This window comes from Heterocephalus glaber, unplaced genomic scaffold (assembly GCF_053883595.1).
Source record: "Heterocephalus glaber isolate CG9 unplaced genomic scaffold, H.glaber_assembly_v1.0 deba00001523, whole genome shotgun sequence".
Taxonomy (NCBI): domain Eukaryota; kingdom Metazoa; phylum Chordata; class Mammalia; order Rodentia; family Bathyergidae; genus Heterocephalus; species Heterocephalus glaber.
The window spans coordinates 19,547,555-19,573,073 of NW_028258327.1; the positions used below are offsets into that span (position 1 = coordinate 19,547,555).

At 36.7% G+C, this 25,519-nt stretch overlaps 1 protein-coding gene across 1 annotated transcript; it reads right to left on the reverse strand.

The window, feature by feature from the left end:
* Positions 1–1,012: 1,012 nt before the first annotated feature.
* Positions 1,013–22,913, reverse strand: Spaca1 (sperm acrosome associated 1). The gene is made up of 7 exons (XM_004860304.3): positions 22,575–22,913; positions 18,279–18,335; positions 15,369–15,470; positions 14,562–14,668; positions 13,804–13,939; positions 2,448–2,565; positions 1,013–1,300 (listed from the first exon to the last, which is right to left on the reverse strand). Exons 1-7 carry the CDS (start codon positions 22,888–22,890, stop codon positions 1,123–1,125), a joined length of 1,014 nt encoding a protein of 337 aa, XP_004860361.2. The 5' UTR covers positions 22,891–22,913; the 3' UTR covers positions 1,013–1,122.
* Between the last annotated feature and the right edge of the window lie 2,606 nt (positions 22,914–25,519).

Consider the following 25,519-nt stretch of genomic DNA (forward strand, 5'->3'; position numbering starts at 1 on the left):
ATTTCCCACAACAGATAATAAAATGATTTTCCAGCCATTTCCTCATTGCCTCTCTCAAATACAAATATTATATAACAGAAACATGGATAATTTTATAACACAGCCTATTTCTAGACTGCTAGAGAGAGGTACTATATATCATAAATGCCTAGTTACAGTATCTTCTGCACAGGTGTATAGAGAGTTAATACTATCATCAGATAAGTCTCATAATAATAGTAATAAAGTTGGCATAGGACTCATCTAAACAGAAAAAAATCAAATGTGTTTTGTGCTCCTATCCTAACCTCTGAAAATTAACTCTGATGAAGTCTACTGAATCAAATTATCTGTCTTGGCATCTTGTTTGATAGCTGGTCATAAGTGTATCACCTAAGGACCATACAAAAAAAGGCAATGATTAGGCTCAGAAATAAATACAGGTTCTCAGATGTTATCACCTGCATAAAAAGCACAATAAAGGTGCTTATCAAAGGTCATTCGAGAGTCAATTTTAATTCACTGTTTCTGTGAGAAAAACAGGCTGTTAAATTTGTATCATTTTCTCAGCCACTTCCAAGTTCATCTCCAGTTCTACCTTATATATTTCTTTTATACAACCATAATTAAATAACCTAATACATATAAAATGACTTAAGCAGTGTTTAGGACATAGTGGTTACTAAGTCTTGGTTATTATTACTGTTTCATGTCTTACAAATGATGCTTTTTGTCACATGCCTGCAGAGGATCTAAAGTGTGATTTGCTTTAGCAAATTTGATCCATTGCTCCTGGGAGGGAGAAAGTCTAATATCCAAGGCATCCTCTGCATTGCATTTTTCTTATTGAAGACAGAAAAGGCGAATGACTATAGAAGTGATCAAAGTAATCAAGAACATTTATGTCTACATTTAGATAAATGCCCCCATACTATTGCTTCAAATAATAAATGTTGAGAACAAATTAAAAGTAACTTTTGATAACCGACACAAAGATGCACTAATTAAAACAGGCTTGCCTTCACACTGTATATCTCCAGACTGTGGCAAATTTATTGCAACATTATTGAAGCATTATTGAAGCATTTTGGTAAATATTTTATTTTTATAATAATGAATCTGATAGCTCTAAAATCTTTTGGTTCAGCTTACACCATCCATATTTTCTTCATTCCACTCACTTAATGTATTGTCTTCCAGTCTGGGTATTTCTGCTGGTGCCTGGTCAAGAGAAGTTGAATCTTTGTATTTCATAGAACTCACGTCAGAAAGAATCTCAGCTCTGGAGCCCTTTCCTCCCCAGGATGCTTTCAATACCACCCTGAGGGAAAAAACAAAAAACAAAAATATGAAATAAGACAAAAACTAATGAGATTCATATTCACAGTATATAAAAAGTAAATATATTTACCTACTACATATTTATATTATCTATTTACTTTCATGTTTACATTATATGTGATATTAACATTATATACAACATATATATAGAATTGCCTTTTATCTGCAATACAATTTTAGTTTGTGATGTATCTGCTTCATTGTGATAGTCAATGAACCCTTAGACTTACCAAGGTGTTATTCTCATACAGACATTCTATTTTCATAAAAACCAGTCGGTACATTTCAATAACCAAATTTTATCATTGTGAGAACTATAACTGGACAACACAAATATTCATTTAATAAACTATTTTTTATTTTAGCAATGGCTTTGTACCATAAAAATTTCACTTAAAATCTCTCTCTTAAAAGCCATGCAATTGTTTTATTTGTTTGTTTGATTTTGGTACCGGGGATAGAACTTGGGACCTTGCACTTTCGAGCCGGGTGCCGGAACCACTGAGCTAAATCCCTGGCCCTCATGTGATTGTTTTAAAAAGCATCCACTTGCCGAGATTTAGCTCAGTGGCTCCACACCTGCCTTGCAAGCACAAGGTCCTTAGTTTGATCCCCAGTACAGGAGAAAAAAAAAGCATTGACTGGGTGTGGTGGTACATGCTTATAATCCCAGCACCCTGCGAGACTGAGGCCTGAGGATCACAAGTTCAAGCCCAGTCTAGGCAACTTAGTGATTTAACGAGACACTATCTCAAAATAAAAATTAAATTAAATTGAATTAAAAAGGGGGCTGAAGATGTAGCTTAGTGTGAAGGCCTAGGGTTCAATCTCTAGTACCACCAGAAATAGAAAGACAGGAAAGAAGGAAGGAAGGAGGGAAGGAAGGAAGGAAGGAAGGAAGGAAGGACAGGGAAGGGAAGGGAAGGGAAAAGAAGGGAGAGATGAGAGAGAGAGAGAGAGAGAGGAAGTAGCCCAAACTAGAATGGTCACAGGACCAATAAAAGGAGTTGGACAGATTCAAGATACATTTAGGGGACATTATAGACAGCATTTTGCAGTTTACTGGTAAGGGAGGGGATGAGGAAGAGGATGTCGAAAGTGACAATACAGCCTAGCGATTCACCTACCACTTTATAATTATGAAGATCAATATGAAGATTATGAATATACAGGCAATGACTTCTATGGTCAGCACAAATACTAGGGCTATATCAATGTCTGGTTGGCTTGATCTCATCTGCATTTCTAAAGAAAACAAACAGAATTATTTCCACTAAAAATAAAGAAATGAGTATCTTAGTGGAAAGTTTATATTTGAAAAAAATGTAGAAAAATACAAAAACCATTAGAAGAAAGAAAATTCTTAGTGAAATTTCTCTGCATGTTTAAAATATTTTTTAAACACAGAAAAATGTTGAAAGAACTTGACAATGGACATGCATATCACTACCACCTATCTATCCCATTAATGCAGTATTTTGCAATTTCTTTATTCATCCAGTCCTCTATAAATCCATCAATTCACTTAATTTTTCATGAATTCCCATACAGTTTGCAAACATTTACACAGTTTCCCAAAATTCATCAGCAGGGCTATTATTACCTGGAGTACAGCAATGGCTTACATTTTTTCTTTGCAATACAACCTACATGTAATGAACTGCACAAAGATTTTAAGTGTACATTTGCTTAGGTTTGGTAAATCCAAACATACATATGTAATCCAATGCTGATCAAGACAGAATATCATTAAACCCTAGGAAATTCTCTTGAGCCCTGTCCCAGTTAATCCCTGCTTCATCCTCCAAATGCAACTACTATCCTGATTTTCTTTTCAAGCATAGATTAGTTCTTCCTGCTCTACAATTTCATATGAATAGGAAAATATACTACGTGCTCTTCTACATTAAAATGATTTTTCCTTCTTAGCACAATGTTTTAGAGATTCACCATATTGTTAGATATGACTCTAGCTTGTCCTTTTTATTCTGAATAGTATATTGCAGATTATTCTCCCACTGATGGGGACTTCGGTTGTTCTAGATGTGGGATATCACATAGAAAGTACCGTGAACATTCCTGCACAAGTCATCTTGACAACATTTACTTTCAGTACTCTTGGATAAATACTTAACAGTGGAATTGCCATAGGATAAATGTATGCTTAGTTTTCTAAGAAATTGTGAGAAGACCCTGGGTTCAATCATAAGTACTGAAGAAAAAACAAAACAAAACATCCAAACTACTGCATTTCCCATTAAAATTTTCCTAAAAAAAAAAAAACAGGCTGAGGTTCCAGCATGGCCAGCCCAGAGGAAAGGCCTTCCTGGGGACCATTCCACCAAGCCTAGCCCAGAAAAAGGGGCTTCCAGGGCAGCCATTCCACTGCTCCCAGCCCAGAGGAGGTGAGCCATGGGGGCACCAACAGCACTCGCCTCCCCTGTTAAAATGAGAAGACACATAAACAAGTCTCAAAACCAAACTTCCAGATCACCTATAGCAGCCCCTAAGGGAAATGAGATGGAACACTCTGATACTCAACCACCTGAACTCCCTGAAATGGCAACAAAAGAGGAACTAGAAAAAAAAAATCAGAAATAATTTCTCATATAACAGCAGAGATGGTGCTCATAATGCAAGACATGATTAATAAATCTGGAGAAGAGCTGAGGAACATGATGGATTCCAAACATAGGAAACAAATGGAATCCATAAAACAGATGCAAACAGAATTCCAGGAGATCAAAAACTCCACTGAAAGTCTTCACAGCAGAATGAGCCAATGTGAGGACAGAATTTCAGATAGAGAAGATAAGATTGCAATTAGTGACCAGGAAAAGAAAAATTGCTTCAAAATTGTAAAGGACCATGAGAAATCACTCCAGCAGACGTTAAACGATGCAAAGAATAGCATAAGACTGATTGGAGTCAACAAAGAAACAGGAGAGAGTGCAAATGACATAAAAAAAAAAAAACTGTTCACAGAAGTAATGCCAGAAAACTTCCCAAGCAGGGGAAATGGGCTTGACATACAGATAAGGGCGGCATATAAGACTCCAACTAGCCTTGATCAAAAAAAATCTACACATAGGCATATAATTGTTAAGATATTTCAGAAACCCAACAGGAGAACAAAGTTCTACAAACAGTTAGAGAAAAAAAACAAATCACATACAAAGGAAAACCCATCAGAATCACAGCAGACTACTCAATGCAAACCCTCAAGACAAGAAGAGCTTGGAGTGACATATTCCAAGCCCTAAAGGAAAAGAGCATCCAACCAAGATTGATGTACCCTGCAAAACTATCTTTCAAAATGGATGGAGAAATAAGATATTTTCATGACAAAGAGCACCTTAGAAACTTCATGAATACCAAACCAGCACCCCCAAAATTTTAGACAATATCCTAGGAACAGACAATGAGGATCACATCCCCAGGAAGCACAGCAGAATGAAGCCATCAGGAGTGACAAGAAATTAAATGTAAAGGGGGAGAATCCAACAAAAAGAAAAAGCCATGACAATGATAACTCAATATGTATCAGTTATAACCATCAATGTTTATGTTCTCAATTCACCATTCCAAAGACATAGACTGGCAGAATGGGTCAAGAAGCAAGATCCAACAATATGATGCACACAAGAAACATACTTAATTCGAAATGAAACTCATAGACTGAAAGTTAAAGGGTGGAAAACAATACTCCATGTGAAAGGAACCTGAGAAAAAGCAGAAGTAGCTATCCTCTTTGCAGATGAAGTAGATTTCAAACCAACACTGATTAAGAGAGACAAAGAAGGACACTATATCCTTGTAAAGGGAAGAATCCAAGAGGAAGAGATGACAATCATAAATATCTATGCACCAAACACTAGTGTGCCGAACTATATAAAATAAATACTAACAGACATGAAAAGTCATATATGCACAAATACAATCGTAGTGGGGGACCTCAATACCACACTGTCACAAATAGATGAACTAGACAAAAAATAAGTAATGAAATACTAGAACTCAATCAAACTCTGGAACAAGTGAACTTAACAGATGTTTACAGAATGTTCCATACCACAAACTCAGAATACACATTCTTTTCAGCTGCACATGGTCGTTCTCCAAAATAGACCACATACTCGCTCATAGACATTGTTTAAGTAAATGTAACGGAAATGAAGTTATCCCCTGTATATTATCAGACCATAGTCTGATGAAATTGGAGATCCATAGAAAAAGAAACTGCAAAAATTTCATAAACACATGGAAATTGAACAACACACTTTTGAATAACCAATGGGTCACAGAGGAAATTAAAGAGGAAATCAGACAGTTCCTTCAATTAAATGACAATGACAATACAACATATCGGAATCTATGGGACACAATGAAAGCAGTCTTACAAGGGAAATTCACAGCAGTGAATACGCATATTAGGAAAACAGAGTGAGCCCAATTAAACAACCTGATGCTGAACCTCAAACTTCTAGAAAAATAAGAGCAGGACAAACCCAAACATCATACAAGGGAGGAAATTATAAAGATCAGAGGAGAAATCAATGCAATGGAGACTAAGAGAATGATACAAAAAATTAATGAAGCGGTCTCGCAGAAGACGCCGAATCACCCCGCTTCAGGCAGGCAGGTCTGCCCATGCCCTACCTAGGTCCTGAGTTGCACAGAACATGCCGAATCAGCCCGCTGCAGACAGGCAGGTCTGCCCATGCCATACATAGGTAATGAGTCGCACAGAACACGCCGAATCAGCCCACTGCAGACAGACAGGTCTGTGCATGCCCTACCAAGGTCCTGAGTCATGCAGAAGATGCTGAATCACCCCGCTGCAGATAGGCAGGTCTGCCCACACCCTACTGAGGTCCCCAGTCGCGGGGAACACACGCCGAATCAGCCCTCTGCAGACAGGTAGGTCTGCCCATGCCCTACCAAGGTCGTGAGTTGCACGGAAGACACCAAATTACTCCACTGCAGACAGGCAGCCACCTGATTCCACACTACAAAGATGCAGAGGACACCAGACCACCAGACCAAGGTACTGAGTCCCACTGTTCCCAGCCCAGAGGTAGGGGCTTCTGAGCCATCGTCCCACTGCTCCTGGTCCAGAGGAAGGGGCTTCCCTGTCACCATCCCTCCCGCTGCTCCCAGCCCAGAGGAAAGGGCTTTTGGGCCACCTTCTGTCCCGCTGCGCCTGGCACAGAGGAAGGGGCTTCCGGGCCAGCATCCCTCCCACCACTCCCGGCCCAGAGGGAGGGGCTCCTGAGGCACCATCCCACTGCTCCTGGTCCAGAGGAAGGGGTTTCCTGGCAACCATCTCTCCCGCTGCTCCCAGCCCACAGGAAAGGGCTTTGGGGCCACCATCCCTACCGCTGCTCCCGGCCCCTGTCCCACCTCACCCAGCTCAGAGGAGGTAATCCGTGCAGGTGCTAACAGCCCCCTGGCCCAGTTGAAATGAGAAAACATGTAAATAAGTCTCAAAACCAGACTTCCAGATCACCTACAGCAACCCCAAAGGGAAATGACATGGAACACTCTGATACTCAACCACTGAACTGGCAACAAAAGGGGATCTGGAAAAAATGAAATCAGAAATAATTTCTCAGATAACAGGAGAAATTGTGCACCTAGTGCAAGACATGATTAATAAATCTAGAGAGGAGCTGAGGAACATGATGGAATACCAACATAAGAAACAAATGGAATCCATAAAACAGATGCAAATAGATTTCCAGGACATGAAAACCTCCACTGCAAGTCTACACAGCAGAATGAGCCAATGTGAGGACAGAATTTCAGATAGAGAAGATAAGATTGCAATTAGTGACCAGGAAAAGAAAAATTGCTTCAAAATTATAAGGGAACATGAGAAATCAATCCAGCAGCTGCTAGATGATGCAAAAAAGAATAACATAAGACTGATTGGGCTCAATGAAGAAACAGGAGAGAGTGCAGATGACATAAAAAATCTCTTCACAGAAATAATGGCAGAAAACTTCCCAAGTAGGGGAAAAGAGCTTGACATACAGATAAGTGAGGCATATAGGTCTCCAAATAGCTTTGATCAAAAACAATCTACACATAGGCATATAATTGTTAAGATTCCAGAAACACAACAGAAGAACAAAGTTCTCCAAGCAGTCAGAGAAAAGAAACAAATCACATACAAAGGAAAGCCCATCAGAATCACAGCAGACTTCTCAACATAAACCACCAAGGCAAGAAGAGCTTGGAGTGACATATTCCAAGCCCTAAAAGAAAACAGCCTCCAACCCAGATTGATGTACCCTGCAAAACTATCTTTCAAAATGGATGGAGAAATAAGATACTTTCATGACAAAGAGCACCTTAGAAACTTCCTGAATACCAAAGCAGCACTCCAAAGAATTTTAAATAATATCCTAGGAACAGACATTGAGGATCACAACCCCAGGAAGCAAAGCAGAATGTACCCATCTGGCATGACAAGAAATTAAATGTAAAGGGAGAGAACCCAACAAAAAGAAAAAGTCATGGCAATGACAAGTCCATACGTTTCAGTTATAACCATCAATGTTAAAGGTCTCAATTCACCAATCAAAAGAAATAGACTGGCAGAATGGGTCAAGAAGCAAAATCCAACAATATGCTGCATCCAAGAAACACACTTAATTCAAAAGGAAACTCATAGACTGAAAGTTAAAGGGTGGAAAACAATACTCCATGTGACAGGAACCCGAAAAAAAGCAGGAGTAGCTATCCTCTTTGCAGATCAAGTAGATTTCAAACCAACACTGATTAAGAGAGACGAAGAAGGACACTATATCCTTGTAAAGGGAAGAAGCCAAGAGGAAGAGATGACAATCATAAATATCTATGCACCAAACACTAGTGCACCCAATTATATAATACAAATACTAACAGACATGAAAAGTCATATATGCACTAATACAATTGTAGAGGGGGACCCCAACACCCCACTGTCACAAATAGATAGATCAACTAGACTAAAAATAAGTAATGAAATACTAGAACTCAATTGAACTCTTGAACAAATGAACTTAACAGATGTTTACTGAGTCTTCCACCCCACAAAATCAGAATACACATTCTTCTCAGCTGCACATGGGTCATTCTCAAAAATAGACCACATACTCACACATAGAACATGTTTAAGTAAGTGCAAAGGAATTGAAGTTATCCCCTGTATATTATCAGATCATAGTGCAATGAAATTGGAGATCCATAGCAAAAGAAACTCAAAAAATTTCATAAACACGTGGATATTGAACAACACACTTCTGAATAACCAATGGGTCACAGAGGAAATTAAAGAAGAAATCAGACAGTTCCTTCACTTAAGTAACAATGACAATACAACATATCCGAATCTGTGGGTCACAATGAGAGCAGTCTTACGAAGGAAATTCATAGCAGTGAATACACATATTAGGAAAACAGAATGATCCCAATTAAACAACCTGATGCTGCACCTAAGATTCTAGAAAAAGAAGAAAAGGACAACCCCAAAGCTCATACAAGGGAGGAAATTATAAAGATCAGAGGAGAAATCAATGCAATGGACACTAAGAGAATGATACAAAAAATCAATGAAGCCAAGAGTTGGTTCTTCGAAAGAATCAACAAAATTGACAAACCGTTAGCCAACCTTGTCAGAAAAAGGAAAGAAAAGGCCCAATCCATGCAATTAGGAATGAAAAGGGTGAAATTAATTACAACAGACCCAGCAGAAATCCAGAGGATCATCAATACCTACTTCCAGAACCTATATGCCAATAGGATGGACAACACAGAAGAAATGGACAGACTCCTAGATACATATGAATTACCAAACTTGAACGAAGAAGATGACCTAAAAATTCTGAACAACCCAATATCAACCAATGAAATTGAAAATGTAATTAAAAGCTTATCAACTAAGAAAAGCCTGGGCCCTGATGGCTTTACTGCTGAATTCTACAAGACATTTAGAGAGGAACTACTGCCACTACTGTTGAAACTCTTCAATGAAATTGAAAGGGAAGCAATACTCCCAAATTCATTCCTGGAAGCAAGCATCACCTTGATCCCCAAAGCAGAGAAAGACCCAACTGAAAAAGAGAAGGATAGGCCAATTTCACTAATGAACATAGATGCAAAAATCCTTAATAAGATACTGGCAAATAGAATGAAGAAGATCATACACCCTGATCAAGTGGGATTCATCCCAAGGATGCAGGGATGGCTCAACATACGCAAATCAATCAATGTAATACACTATATCAATAGAGCCAAGGACAAAAACCATATGATTATCTCCATAGATGCAGAAAAAGCATTTGACAAAATCCAACATGCATTTATGATAAAGACCCTACAAAAAATTGGAATACATGGTCTCTACCTCAATCCGATGAAAGCTATCTATGAAAAACCAACAGCCAATATCATACTAAATGGTCAAAAACTGAAATCCTTCACACTAAAATCAGGAACAAGACAAGGATGTCCACTATCACCACTCGTGTTCAATATAGTTTTAGAAACATTAGCCATGGCAATTAGACAAGAGAAAGAAATAAAATCAGTAAAGATAGGAAATGAAGAAGTCAAATTGTCATTATTTGTAGATGGCATGATACTCTATATAGAAGACTCCAAGAACGCCACCAAAAGCCTTCTAGACTTCATAACCAAATTCAGTCAAGTAGCTGGATACAAGGTCAACACACAAAAGTCAGTAGCTTTCCTCTACATGAACAACAGGCTCACTGAGAGAGAAATAGGGCAAATAATTCCTTTCACAATAGCATCCAAAAATCTGAAATACCTAGGAATCAACCTAAGAAAAGAAATCAAAGACCTCTTCTCTGAAAACTATAGCGCTCTGAAAAGAGAAATTGAAGATGATATCAGAAAATGGACAGACATCCCCTGTTCCTGGGTAGGAAGGATCAATATAGTGAAAATGGCCATACTTCCAAAACTGCTATATAGATTCAATGCAATCCCAGTTGAGATCCCAGCAGCATACTTCATGGACCTTGAGAAAACAATCCAAAAATATATTTGGAACAAGAAGAGACCCAGAATAGCAAAAGGAATTCTAGGCAACAGAGACATGGCAGGGGGTATCACATCCCCCAACTTGAAACTATACTACAAAGCTACTGTGATAAAAACAGTACTGGCAAAGAAACAGACCTGAGGACTAATGGAACAGATTAGAAGATGAAGAAACAACTCCAGACACACTCAGCCATCTCATCTTTGACAAAGGAGCCAAATACCCTCACTGGAGGAAAGATAGCCTCTTTAATAAATGGTGCTGGAAAAATTGGGCTTCAACTTGCCAAAGATTAAAACTAGATCTGTATCTCTCATCATGCACTAAACTAAAATCAAAATGGATGAAAGATCTAAATATTAAAATAGAAATGCTGATCCGACTGAAAAAGAGGTTAGGTAGAACTCTTGAAGATATTGGCGTAGGAAAAGATTTTGTGAACAAAACCTCAGTTGCCCATGAACTAGCACAAACAATCAACAAGTGGGATCACTTCTTATTAAAAAGCTTCTGCAACACAGCAAGAGAAACCACCAGCAGTGTGAAGAGACAACCCACAATGTGGGAAAAAATCTTCACCTGCTGTTTCTCAGACAAAGGCCTACTATCTCGAATCTGTAAAGAACTTTAAAAGATCAGACTTCCCAAATTTAAAGACCCAATCTGAAAATGGGCATCTGAAATGAACAGACATTTCTCAGACAAAGAAGTAGAAATAGCAAATAAATACATGAAAAAATGTTCAACATCACTGCTCATTTGAGAGATGTAAATGAAAACAATGCTGAGATTCCACTTCACTCCAGAAAGAATGGCTGCTATCATGAAATCAACCAAGAACAAATGCTGGAGGGGCTGTGAGGAAAGAGGAACCCTGCTCCACTGCTGGTGGGAATGTCGACTGGTGCAATCACTGTGGAAATCAGTATGGAGATACCTCAAAGAACTAGGACTGGAAGTCCCATTTGACCCCACTATTCCATTGCTGGGTATCATCCTCAAAGAATTAAAAGAATCATACCACAGTGATGTATGTGTACCCATGTTCATAGCAGCAGAGCTTATAATAGCCAAAACTTGGAAACAGCCCAAATGTCCGTCAACTGGAGACTGGATAAAGAAAATGTGGGATTTTTAAAATAAAATGGAGTACTACACAGCCATAAAAAATGAGAAATTAGAGACATTTATAGCTAAATGGATGCACATTGAGGCAATACTCTTAAGTGAAATAAATAGGACACATGTGTAAATACCAAATAATTTCTCTGGTGTGAGAAACTGAAAGTGTAAATAAGGACTAAATGTATAATAGGTAATGTGAAATAGGGAAAAAAGGGGCAAAGGGGAAAGAAGTGGGAGGGCTAGGGGAAAGGATAGAAGGGAATGGGATTATTATGAGAAAATGGAAAAATAGGAACAAAATCTTTGTAAATAAGGAGGCCTGGAGGGGTTGAAGGGAGGGCTGGGCAAAGGTGAAAAATAAGAACCAAGAGAGACTATGTAAAGGTGCAAGTTTCCAATGATGAATGTCATTATATTGTATACCTAAAATGTACCAGTGATTAAAATAAATAATTGATAATGTGAAATAGAAAGAAAAGGTCCAAAGGGGTAGGGGAAGTAGGAGGGGTAAGGGAAAGGAAAGAAGAGAAAGGAAAACTTATGAGAAATGGAAAAAATGGAAACAAAGTCTTTGTAAATAGGGAAAGATAGAGGGGTAAAGGTAGTGCAGGGAATGGGGAAAAAAATAAGAACCAAGATGCATCATGTAAAGGTACAAGTTCCCAATGAGAAATGTAAATGTATTGTATACCTAAAATGTACCAATAAGAGAATTTAAAAAAAGAAAAATAGGCTGGATTTCAGTACTCTTCATTTTTGGATAAACAAACCCCGTGTGTGTATTGATTTCCTGGGGCCACATAACAAAGTGTCACAAACTGGATGACTTAAAACAACAGAAATTTATTGTTTTATAGTTCTAGGGAATAGAAGCCAGGAAAAGATATGTTGGTAAGGCCATGATTTCTCTGATGCCTCTAGCAGAGGATCTGTACTAAAACAGCAGAACTATTCCACCAGCCCTGCGCTGCAACAATATAAAGAAATCAACTTTGTCTTGAGAAAGGAAAGGAATTTTGAGGTCTGTGTTCCATCTTTTAGCTTACACACTAGCAAGTACACATTCCTTTCTAGTCATAAAAGGAGCTAACTACTAAACAGTCCTACCAGGCACACAACAACTGGGAACATAGTTCAAGAATGACCCAGATACCTTAATATCATAAACTAGGGCCAGTTGAGATGATTTTAGTTTGATGTTTTGGTCTTTTTTGCCTTTTAAAAGTATTTTATCAAAATTATCCTTTTAATGATGCCCAATATTACAACAAAAGAGTGGTTATTAGTTTTCACCACAAAATTTTTACTTGTTAATTACTAGCACATCAAAGAAAGTTTAAGTAAACTTTCTAAGTGTATTTTTTTAAAATCACTTGACCTCTTTTCATGTCAACAAAGGGTATATGTTGTGTGGTATCTCCAGACTACAACGGAAGCTTTTTACTTGGGGTTCAGAAATAGCTTCAAGAGGTACTTAAATTCTCTTAAAATTGTACATAACTTTTGGCACACTTGTATATGGGGATGTTTTTTCCTGGGAAAAGGCTTCAGAGCTTTGATTGGGCTCTTTAAAGAACTTTAGGCCAAATCCCCCATACTCCTAACAACAAAGATGAAAACATTATAAATGGTTAAGAGCAACGGAACAAAAAGAAATAATTACCTGGATACAGAGAATCCCATGGATTAAATTAAGAGGAGCTGCAGACAAGTCCACCACACAAAGAAAGCACAATTTCTAATACATAAAATCATGTTCAGAACAAGATTTGTCTTTTGCGACATACATTAAGAACTGTATTCTTGCATCAACAAAAAAGTATTTTTGTCAAATAAATAGGTTTTAGAGCAATGCTCTGACTTTGTTTCTTGATTTTATTTATTTTTCTATGCATGCATTTTTGTAAGCATTCATGAAAACTCCATTTACCCATTTTCACTTTTTTGAATGAAGTAAATACAAAAACATATTTCAAGTTAAAGAACTAGTCTTTAAAGGACCAATTTCCCCAAGTGAACAATATCCGACTCTACTTTGTAAAAAGGAAATACTACCTGATAGAGAAATTCCTGTGATATAAACCAGTGGTTCTCAAAGTGTGTTCCCCGGGGCAGCAGCAGCAATGTCATCTGGGAACTTGTTAGAGATCCAGCGCCATTTGCCAGCTCCACCCCAGGTCCACTGAACCCGAGCTCTAGAGGTGGGGCTGGTTAGACAGCTGTGCTTTAACAAGTTCTCCAGGTGACTTTGATGTTCTTTAACATTTGAGAAATAAGCAAACCAAACATTGTTGGGCACTTACCATTTACTGTATAGACTGTGAATCTAACAGATGCTACCACTTCATTGCTATCCAGAGTGTCACACTCAAAAGCCCGGGGGTGAACATCTCTTCGTACTTCCAGGATTGCCGAATCATTTGGAAGTATGATAGGTTGCTTTAAAAAAAAATAAAATAAGAAAGCTATCAATGGTCTTCACTGCACTTAGGATCAGAAAACAATTTCTTTTCTTTAACAGAAGGAAAATCACTGACTTTTAGCTAGTAAGATAGTTGTGTAATGGAGTTTAGTGTCAGACAACCCAGATTTCAAATTCAACCCTACCACTTCCTTCCTGTGTAACTGTGAACAAGTTACTTGCTATATCTCAATTACTTACCTGTAAAATTGTATAATACTATAAATTACTTCAGGGTTGTGATGTGTATTAAAAGAAATTCTGCATTCAGGATATGCTTGGCACTTAAAAAGCCCTTAATTAATATTAGTTAATTATTATTATATAACTCCTCCATGAGCCAATGAAAACCTTGCTTCCAAAACAGAATATTTTATATAAAACGAATGTTAAGTTCCAATTATATCTGACCCTAAGACATGTATAAAATTTGTCTCGCTAAATAATTAAAACATTTGAATTCCAATATTAAAACTGTATAGTTTTTAACTTTATTTTTTGAAAATGCTTTTAAAGAGAGTTTTCTGTCAGTCATAAGAACTGGGAAATAAATATTTTCTCTCACTAGAAAGTACCAGATTGCATATATTCATTACATACTTGGTCTGGCCTTAGACGTTTCCATATATATTTGAACCGATTTACAGGAGATGTATGAATGCAAGCCAGTCTAACACTTTGAAGACTTTCTGAAATTGGTTGACCCCCTAAAAAAAGAAAAATTAAATACATGAATGCCGTTGGACATTATAAATTGCTTTAAACATACTGTTATTTTAAAAAGAGAAACTTGCTTTTAGATATCAATTATGTGCTAGAAGCTACAAAATCTTATAATTGGGCGTTTGAGTGTAGCAGAGTGGAGTGATGAATGCAAAGATAAAGTCACCAAAATAAGCAGGTGAGGATGGATCCCTATTTTAATGCAGAATAAATTGTAGTGAAAAGATGAGGTGATCAATTTAGTGATCTATTATGCTGTGATTTCCAATTAACTGGTTAGGAAACCTCATTAGAGATATTGAAATGTCAGGATAGCATAATAGATACAGAATAACTGTCAAAGTTCTCAATTTAAAGTTTACCAATCTACTGATAAAATGCCATGACCAAAGCATCAAAGGTGTTTTACTATTGGACAGACTCAACCACAAACTCCAACTACAATGAGGCTTCAGTGGGTTATAAAAGATATACTCATTAAATTTTAGACATCACTGAAAAAATGTAAAACAAAAGCAGAAAGTTACTCAGAACTATAAGTGTTTAGAGGAAAATTAAATGTGTATAATTTTCTTTCAACACATCAATTGATTGTCTCCTTCCACCCTGTACCCATCTAAGGTTAAGGAAATTTCCCCAGAGTAAATTTTTATTTGGTCACCCTCCCACATAGAATTCACTCACAGCCACAATCTACTGGTCCACGGCATTCTTCTACCCGAACAATGCACTTGGATTCACCTCCAGGACACCCATTTGTTAATATAACTTCTCTAAAACCAACACCTTTGGTGAAAGAAATGGCAAATGTTAAGAAAAAAATAATTGCAGAGGACTTTAACTTTCCTATCCAGGTGTGCTTTCCTTCCTTTCTTTCCTTCATTTCCTTCTCCCTCCCACTCTCTCCTCTCTCTCTCCCTTCCTTCCTTCTTTCCTCCTAATTTCAGAAATTAGATTCCTAAATTCAGAATAGTGACATTTAGAATTTTCTTAGGTCTCTCATTCTGAATTGTTTCATAAAACAGAATTTTCCCAAGTGAGTTACATAAAGCGCTAGCCTCTCTGGTTGTTACCATAAGAAAAAGGATTTCATGACCACATACACATTTGAAAATGGTACATTAAATAAAGTTAAAGGGGTTTCTTTACTACATAAGTTTTTAGAAACTTTTTAACATGCTAGCAAATTAATAGTTTATTGCATATAAACTTTCACTGATCTAAGATGCAAAATTTTTGCATTTTAACATCTTTAAAATCAGAACACATTTATAATTGTGTCATGTCATAAATTGGAAGCATTTTTCCTTTTTGGAGCATGTAAACTGTGCTTCTTAGAGCCAATAAAAATCTGATTTGGTGAAGTATGTGATACACAAGATCTCCCAAGAGTGTTTAACCATAGAACTGTTTGGTGGGAAGTGAGGTTGTGAAGGTTACAAAAACATTTCTCAAACCACCTGAAGATTTACTGAAATGGAAATTCTGACCAAGTCCATCTAGAGAAAGTCTAATTCTGCATTTCTAACAAGATCCTTTTTGATGCTAATGCACCACCCTTCTGTGGACCACACTCTAAATAGTAAGGGAGAGGAGTATGACCTGAGCACTATGGGAAAAGAGGCTGGAATGGTGGACGAGAACAGGTGTCTTTTGATTAAAAGAGATGACTGAGAATGGCTGCAGTATGGCTCCATTTGAATTATGAACGATACCTGCATAAATATTCTCCAAGCAGGCATTTTGTGTATTTATTTAGCCAAATACAGTCCATTGAGATGTATGTAAGTGTGAGGTGTTCCAAGTAACACCTAAAAATCCTAAGTAGAACCAGAGATTGGAATAAAACTTTTTGACTGCTAAAATATTGTTTTAGGATTTAAATAGCTTTTTCACTAAAGCATGTGTCTTTTCTATATATGTAATTGTTTTAAACTGAAAAGATTTTTAACATTTTAGAAATGAAATATTAAGTTTTTTCCTTAGAATTCATTACTATCTGAATATTACATCTTTTATTTGTCCATCTGCCCCATGAAAGTATACATTTTTTCAAGTCAGAAAAATTGTGTGGTTTGTTCACTCCATGACAATTCCTGATACTAAGTAGACAAATGTTTGAACAATCACAAAATCACTTGTTAAGTGAATAAACATATAATTTCTTTAAATAATAAAAGAAAATATCAATTACTGGAGCTATCATAAAAACAATTCTCTATGAAAATTTCCTGAGTAAGCAGCAAAAGAAAGATAAACTGTAAATGAATAATCACAGGTTTTTACACACCTTCCCTTCATTTGGTCTCTTGACTTACTATAAAGTTAAGGTAGAAATCAAGTTTAAAACTATCCTAAGAAGATGGGCACAGTGGTGCATTCCTGAAATCCCAGCACTATGGGATGCTGAGGCAGGAAGATCACAAGTTTGAGCTCAGCTTGGACAATTAGTGACTTAGTGAGGACCAGGGTTGGCAGCTCAGTGCAAAGGCCCAAGGTTCAATTCTCATCACTGCAAAAACAAGCAAATAACTGAAGTACAAAAGACTATCCCAAGAGATAGAAAGAGTAGTGGTTGCCAGGAGAAGGGAAAAGAGGGCAGTGGACAGTTAGTGTTTGATGGGTATGGAGTTTCAATTAGGGCTACTGAGTTTAAAAATGATTAAAGTGGTAAATTTTGTTAGGTATATTCTACCACAATAAAAAAGCTATATCAAAACAATTCAGATATACATTTGATGAAGATCTAGATGGATCAGATTTGATTTGATCTAGATGGAATGTCTGTCTTATCTTCTAGTTATTATTTCCCATCCCTTCTCATCACTATCATTTTTTTCCAAAGCAGGTTCCACTTAAGATAAATTTAATTTTATTGTGAATTATCTATTGTCTTCCTTGCACCCTTGTTCATAGCAGAGGTTATCAATGGATGCTTCTTTAACCAGTGAGGTCAGCTTCACTGTAAACTTGTTAGAAATGCAAAATCTTAGGCCCATCCATAGTATTAGTTAGAAACTCTGTGGTAGGGTAGATGTTTGAGAACTATTGATCTATTATAGCATTGGTAACTTTAATCCAACCCTCATATAAGAGTCTGTATGTACAATTTCTATCCTTGAAATGATCAAAATAAGTCATGTTCTTTTATCATTATCTTCCCCAGAAAGACAATACCTCTTTTCCCCAAAATTTAACATAAAAATTGTAGAAATGGAGAATATTACAAATAAGCACATTTCTTGATAGATTTGCCAACACAGTATATGGGAACACATCTGTGAGATGCATTGGAAAATCTTTCATCTTCTGAACTTCTGTGAGATAGGGAAATTTTTCCTTTGTGAAAACAGCTTATGTGTCAAAAAGTGATAGGCAGTTGGCTTTAAATAAAACTTAGGGGTTATGAACTGAAAACATCTTACTTTTGAAGTAATTAGCTGAATGTTGTGTGCAAATTATAGTTATTAGATACAGAAAGTAGTAAGAGATAAAAATATACAAATTACAAATAAATAATAGCCACATATTCTGTTTTTACCTTCCTCCCCCCAAATTACAATATAAGTTATTCACCTGCTTTGTGCTACTTACCACATGTGACTGTACACATTCCAAATTCTACTTCTTTGACTACTGTCCTATTCAAAACTAAATATAAAGTATAAAATCCATTATTTAATCATATAAACCTGTTATTATGCATTTTATTAATGTACAGCCTAATAGCTTTATTTTGTCAGATTCACACATCCATATAACATGCTTCAATCATTTCTGATGCCCCTGTCCCCTTGCTCTTCCTTCCCGCTTCCTCTCATTCCTGTCCTCTTCTCTAATAGTTCCCTTCTACTTACATACAAAAACTTTTCTAAGTGAAAACCTTCTTACTTGGGGGTGAGGGATACAAAGCTATTTCTTATACATCTACTGCTGTTATCTAAATTAAAAGAAACCTAGCCCTTTTAAAGAGTTCATAAAGTAGGAAATAAAAGAAAGTATTTCAACCTTGTATGTAATGTGTTTTTTCCATCAGTTAATACATGGTGAGTTAAAATTCTACTTGAAAGAAAAACACACAAAAAAGCTTTTCAATTTCATGAACTGTTTTTTTCTGTTTCTTATTTTCCAAACAAGTAAAAAGGATAAAGTGTGTAATTTTCATCCAAAAAGAAATTCTTTATACCAAGTGTTTATTAAAATTATAAAAGTTTACTCATCTCCAGGTTAAGATGGTAAATTTAAATATTTCCAAGAATTATTTTAACACTTTATTTAGCAAGATAACCAAGGAATATAATAACTTGAGAAGTTATTCTTAGTTCAAAATCATGTTTCCTTTTTTCTAACCATACTAAAGTTTGGCATGAATTCCACTAGCTACAGTGCATAACCAGCTCTTCATAGCACAGATTAGGGCTGAAATCTCAGCAGAAAAAACAAGGTGTTAAAAGATAATTTGTAAAAGGCATTGTATCTTAGGGCAAGAAATCACATGGGAATGCACATTAAACTTGAAGTCCAAAGAGCTGCCTCTACCACTAATTAGCTGTTTGAGTTTGAGCAACTTAATTAAATTCTGTCAGACCCTGTTAACTCTTCATAAAATTTGGAAAAAGAATTTATCTCATCTGATTCATACTAAATAAGAGTGTGTGAAAGAATTCTATAAATTGTTTAGCACTATAAATATCCTTAAGATATAATTTTACCCAATTCAACCTCATTTTGTAGTTAATAGTTTCATATACTACTAAGAATTTTTTATTTTGATGATTGTAAAAGCTCAATAGCTTCATAAACACTTTATCCTGTATTTGCAAGCACCAAATGTAGTACCTTGAAGTAGCCACTTGATATATAAGTAAATTAATATTGACTTTGTTAAATAAATGATTCAGACTATCATGGTGATCAAATTTGATTTGACATTTTTATGCTTTGAATGCCTGAATACATTCAGCTGGTACATTATGAGATATAATGAACATTCAAACCATGGATAAGGGCTGGGAATGTAGCTTCATGTTGGAGCTCTTGCCTAGCATGTGGAAGCCCCTGGGTTCAATCTCAGAGGCAAGGGTCTATTGATTCTTTTTTCTATATAAATGGCATAAAATATATTTTAAAGGTATTTAAAAGTGTATATAAGGTATAAAAGACATTAAGGTTTAAATCTAACATAATATTTTTGTGATTTTTCCCTTATCTTGAAACATTTTATTTCATCTTCCATAATGATGTTATTTCATCACTATGTTGTTAAAATAATTAAAAAAACAAAATTGAAGAATGACTGGAGTTTTCCAGAAATATGACGTAATTGAAATAAACCATAGCTATCATCAGTCTCTGATTTTTTATTTCTTTACCCAAAGTGTCACATTATCTTTCAGGAATATATGTGAAAAATCTAGAGGCATTCTCCTTATAGTCTGTTTCTGGTTTTCAATGAACAATGTTGAGATTTCAGAATTTTTCATCTTTTGCTTATAATGGGAAAGAGAATAGAATTGACAGAGAAAAACATTTCACAATTATTGAATGAATCAGAAGATGAACAAGGAAAGGTAGGTGCACTTTAGATAATGATGATGGTGAGACTGACTATAAGCAAAAAATCTCAGTGATAGATGATATCTTAGATGAATATACTGGATGAATTTTTTCTAACTTAATAATTGAACTACACTGAAGAATTGAACTACATTGAAATCCAATGAATGAACATTGTATTTCTAAGGATGAAAAGAATATATGGTATTCTCATCCAGTTACATCTTTCAAAATGAAGGATTTGATCCTGAAGTATTTTATGACAATAACCTAGATCACACTGTTTTTCCAAAAGGCTGTGGACAGTATTTTTCATTTTCATGGTGTTTACCCACCAACATTTACTTGACAAGATTTATAAATGGGTAATTCATGATGACAGGTGTGTATATAAAGGTGACTAAAAGAAGATAGCTGGTGTAAAAATGAATGAAACATATTGAACTAATCATTCCACTTGGTGTTTATAAATCTAAAAATGAAAATATTTTGCAATTATGCAGCAAAAGATGGCATTCTTCTCTTCAACAAAATATGTGCCTTTGTATTTGACAATACAAATGGAGGGCCAGGGATGTAGCTCAGTGGCGCTGCTGTGCCTGCCCAGCAAGCGCAAAGTCCTGAGTTAGATGGCAGGGGTGGGGGTGGGGGGGGAGACATAACACAAATAAAAAAAGAACTAGAGTAAAAACAAACTAGACTCTATTACCAATGTACTTGAAATCTGGAATCAGTATTTACATGATGAATATGTTCTAGGTTCATGCTTAACAGTCAAAAATTTAGTTGCATTCAAATTACTTGTTCAGTTAGAACACATACCTCTTCAAAACTATGATATATGGAATAAAAATTGGGGGTTTGCTTACATTTAAATTCTACTAAAATTTCTAACAAAGATGTTTTCACTGACCTTTCTAATTTTTGTAAATTATTTGGAAAATTACTTAAAAGTGAAGAAAATTTAAAGAGTCTACTAGCTTAAGTAAGTAGTAATGACTTTTTACTGGTCCATTAGTGATAGAAAAGCTGTACAAATTTTAACATTGATCTTGGAAATTTTCAGATCTCTGATACTTCTAATTTTTTGCAGTTCTGGATTCTCAATTTCTCCAAAAAATGCACCTATGCATAAAATTGTATATATGATATTCCAAAGGGTACCTGGACTCCCTGAAGTCTACAGATGAGGAATTGGAGACACAGAGAATAAGTAACTTACCTACATTTGAACTGTAGGTATTATAACTCCATCACTTGGGTTTAGCCTAAATAATATTTAGCATTTTACAGCTAGAAGTATCCTGTGACAAGTTTAATACTAAAATTGTTCACTTTATTACTTTAAAGGATAGAATGAAGCAACAGCTACCATGCTTCTTTTCTAGTCATTTTGTTTTTCACATTTCCAAAGTCAAGGACCTATTCATGCTCTCTGGAAGATACTGTTATCAAGACAATACAAACCTGAATCTCACTATTAACCTCAAATAGTTTCTTTCTGTTGCTGATGGTTACTCTCTGTAATCAGGAAATAAAAGAAAAGCTGACAGACACAGCACCTACTCTATATGTATAGATTGAGGAGACAGGAGAATGTCAAGGATATTAAAATTTTCAGCTAAATCATTTAAGGGGTAAGACTTACAACTAACCTTTTACCTACCAACATGTGAGTTACTAATCAATATAACGTGTACCACAGCTTGTCAAGTTTTATTGCTTAATGAGCCAGCAGTAGAAGGCAAATTTATGTACCAAGCACAGGTTCATTCTCCCTTGGTTAATACGTTATTACCTAACAATGCCATTAGTTGAATCCCTTGATAGGTGTTTTCACTGCCACCATTCCTTTGAAGTTAAACATACAAATTAAATACTACCCTGCTGCAAAAGTGCTGAATGGTAGGTGCTGCCTGAAGCTGACTTGTGGCTTTGGGACAGTTTCATCAGCACACTGGTCTAGATGTGTCACAGTAAAGGGAATTATGAATTCCATTGTGTTTCCATCAAACACAGGACTTCAAGCTCTTTGTAACTTCAAAAAAAAAACTACAACAGAAAGTGGAAATGACTGCAGTAATAGTCAAGATGATTCCCCTGCATGGAAGGCTACTTGCACCCCTTAAAAATATTTCTCCTTCTCCAAGTAGTATTTAAAAGTATACATCCTTCTTCAACGCCCTAAAATGCACAGAATCGATAAACTCGGGGCTGGTGCCTAAGAGAGCGCTTTACAGAGGGAAACATGGCTAATTCTAGTCTGGGACAAAGAGCAGGCTTTTTCCCTCCACAGGGGCCTCAGTGAGCCCTGCAAGGAGCCTCTTCCCTCACCATCATCTCCGGCCTCTGTCGGGCCTTCGGTCTCCACCACTTCGTTGTAGTAGTCCTCGTCGTTCTCGCCCTCGCCCTCGCCCTCGCCCTCGCCCACGCCCTCAGCCTCGCGGGTGAAACCCATGTCCTGAAGGGCGGTGACGTTCGTGCCACTGGAGGACCTAAGGCCGGTCAGCAGCAGCCAGCCCAGGGTCAGCAGCAGCCCACCAGGGCAACTCGCACCTCCGAGCCTCATGATTCCAGGCCCCAACAGCCCTCCAACAACACAGCAGCAGCCCCTGCTCCAGTGAGGAGAAGCGTTGGAGAGAGAAGGCATGACACAATCACTCCGAACTTCGAAAACTTCGAACTGACGCGTCAAGACTCGTCACCGCCTTCCGTGCAAGGCCGTCCCGGACTCTACGCCTTGACGTGCGGGGCGTGCGGCCAGGGGCCTGCATCACGCCAGGGGGCGCCCCCCCAAACTGTTAGCTTCCTCCCTTGGGCACGGTGGCTGCTGCGTGTGTCGCAGGTGCTCTCCTCTTGGGCTTGGCTGCTAGTGCACGTGTTGCCTGGGGTTAATCATATGGCATTCCTCTTCCATGCTTTCTACCTTTCTCTGTTTGCAAATTAGACTTCCTAGACCCTCAAGCGCTACTTGCATGGCTTGGTTTCACAATTCTCTATCCAAAATAACCGATTTGGTCTGTATGGAGAAAGCTTCCTCACAACCTTATTTATTAAGTGTGGTACCCCAAACTGGCTCTTATAACTGCAGATGAGGATTGTCTGTAGAGGATATCCGAGAGAACTTTGGTTCTGTGATCTGAGCACCACTGTGAGTGCAGCTCAAGTGTGTATTCATATTTTAAGATTTTGTGTAGCACCATTAACTCTGTGGAGGACTTCTTGAGCTGGATAGGGAGAGAAAGAGTGAAGAGCTGGGCTGGGGATTTAGCTCAGTGGTTCCGCGGCTGCCTGCCTAGCAAGTTCAAGGTCCCAAGTTCAATCCTGGTACCAAACAATAATAATAATAATAGGAGGAGCTGTCAAACTAGTTTGTCCTCAGGCTGTTTCTGGGTAGCTGATATTTTGTTTTGGGTACCAAATACGGGACATAGGACTTAACTTTCATTCCTGCAATTTCTCTTCTTGCTTTTGACCTTGTGTGTTTGCTTCCCTCATCTAGAATACATTTGAATCTTTATTCTGTTCTCTTAACATGCTAAACATCTTTCCCAAGGTTGATTTGAAAAGTAGCTTTCCTTCAGGTAACTCTCAAAAATGAGAAAAAGTACAGTAGGTCAAGAATAAAACCCTGTGAGGTCACTTTGACAAATACTCCATTAACCTACACATTGATTTAAACTAAGAATCTGTTCTTTCACCAAAAAAGAGTTAATATCTTTTACTAAGATTCAAGTGGACTAGAAGCAAGAACACCTTCATACAGTACCTTGGCATTTTCATTTGAATCAGTAGAAGATATTAGGGCCTAAGTATAACCCTCTCTGCCTTACTCTTTCTCAATATATCCAATTATGTCATAGCAAGAAACAAAATTGAATTAAGATCCTTTTGTGGATGATGTTAATTTCAATGGTCTAATTAATTCACATTTCTTCTTTAGGAATAGAATTATAGACTTAGAAGCTTTGAAATCATCCAAATATTCCAAAACCCTCATTCTTGAGAATATTAGGAAATGGAAAGATTAAATGACAAGCCCAAGATCATCCAGCAAACTATCTGCAGAGCTGGAGCGCACAACCAGATCTGAATGCTCATTCAATACTTAGTGATTCTTATAATTTAAAATTATTAATGGAAATGTACTTAGTGGAATGATTTGAAGTCTTCAGTTCAAGCACTGAAAACAAATTAGGGTTGACATTTTGTTTTCATTATTCCAAGTTTGATTTTTATCTGGTAGTTACAATATGGTAGTTTTTGGTTACTTCTGTGTTTGAAAAGATGCATATAGTGTCATGTGTACTTTGACATTCAGTGTTTAAATTCCTGTGACACATAGGATGAAGAGTCACACACTACAAGGTAAATTTGACGTATAAACTCCGGAGCATTCATCTATCCAGTTTCATCTGACTAACAGGTAAGTAGGGAATGCTGAGGTTCTTCAGCGCTACTTATTTGTAACAAAAATAACTAACCTAAAGCAAAAGTCACAATTTTTATTTGAATTTTCTTCTCTCACAGAGGCTTCTAGCATTGAAAAGGTAAGAACTGCTAAAATAGGTCAATATTAAAATTTGAGTTGCCATTGGTAAGGAGTCTCTGGAAATATTACGTGTGAACTAAAATATCATAAAATACCATAGCACCTGACAAGATTATGAGAGACATTAAAATGAGAAATTTAAAGACAGCTTTGAGAAATAAAGGTCTTTGATTCATGAGCAAATAAGTCATGTTTTTGAATGCTGAGAAAAATAAGTAAAACATAACGGTTTTGAACATGAACTTTAAAAAAAAAGATCTATAATATTGTCATAGACAAATTACGGAGTGTTTCAAAGTCAACTTTAGGATCTATCTTCCTGAAGGTACCTGTTTTGAGCAGAAGAAGTGCCATAAACCCTGTATTAATTGCCTAATGAACAACTCCAAAGGCAATCCAAATAAGTCTCAAAGAGGAACTAGATGATATAACTCTGAAATTAAAAATATTAAAATTAAATCTCCAATAGCAACAATAAACATCACTTGTGAAGTATGGTATGATATGTATAACAAATCATGTTCTTGTATAAAGAAAAGCATATCTGTTCTTAAGAATCATATACACTCTCTAGGCTATGCCAAAAATAAGTGAAATGCAAAATTTTAGCTAGGGTGTACAGAGGGGTCGACCCTATTCTGATCTATGGATACCAAGGAGCAGGAATCCAACCTTAGTCCTCAATTTGCAGCTCTGACTCTGTTCCCCTTTTTAATATGATAAATTA

Excerpts from the sequence above, each read along its gene's own strand:
- Spaca1 (XM_004860304.3), bottom strand. The coding sequence starts at position 22,890 with ATGCCTTCTCTCTCCAACGCTTCTCCTCACTGGAGCAGGGGCTGCTGC. Across the intron at positions 14,669-15,368 it reads TGGACCAGTAGATTGTGGCT|GGGGTCAACCAATTTCAGAA; the intron begins GTGAGTGAATTC and ends TTCTTTTTTTAG. Across the intron at positions 2,566-13,803 it reads CACAGTCTATACAGTAAATG|AAATGCAGATGAGATCAAGC; the intron begins GTAAGTGCCCAA and ends TGTTTTCTTTAG.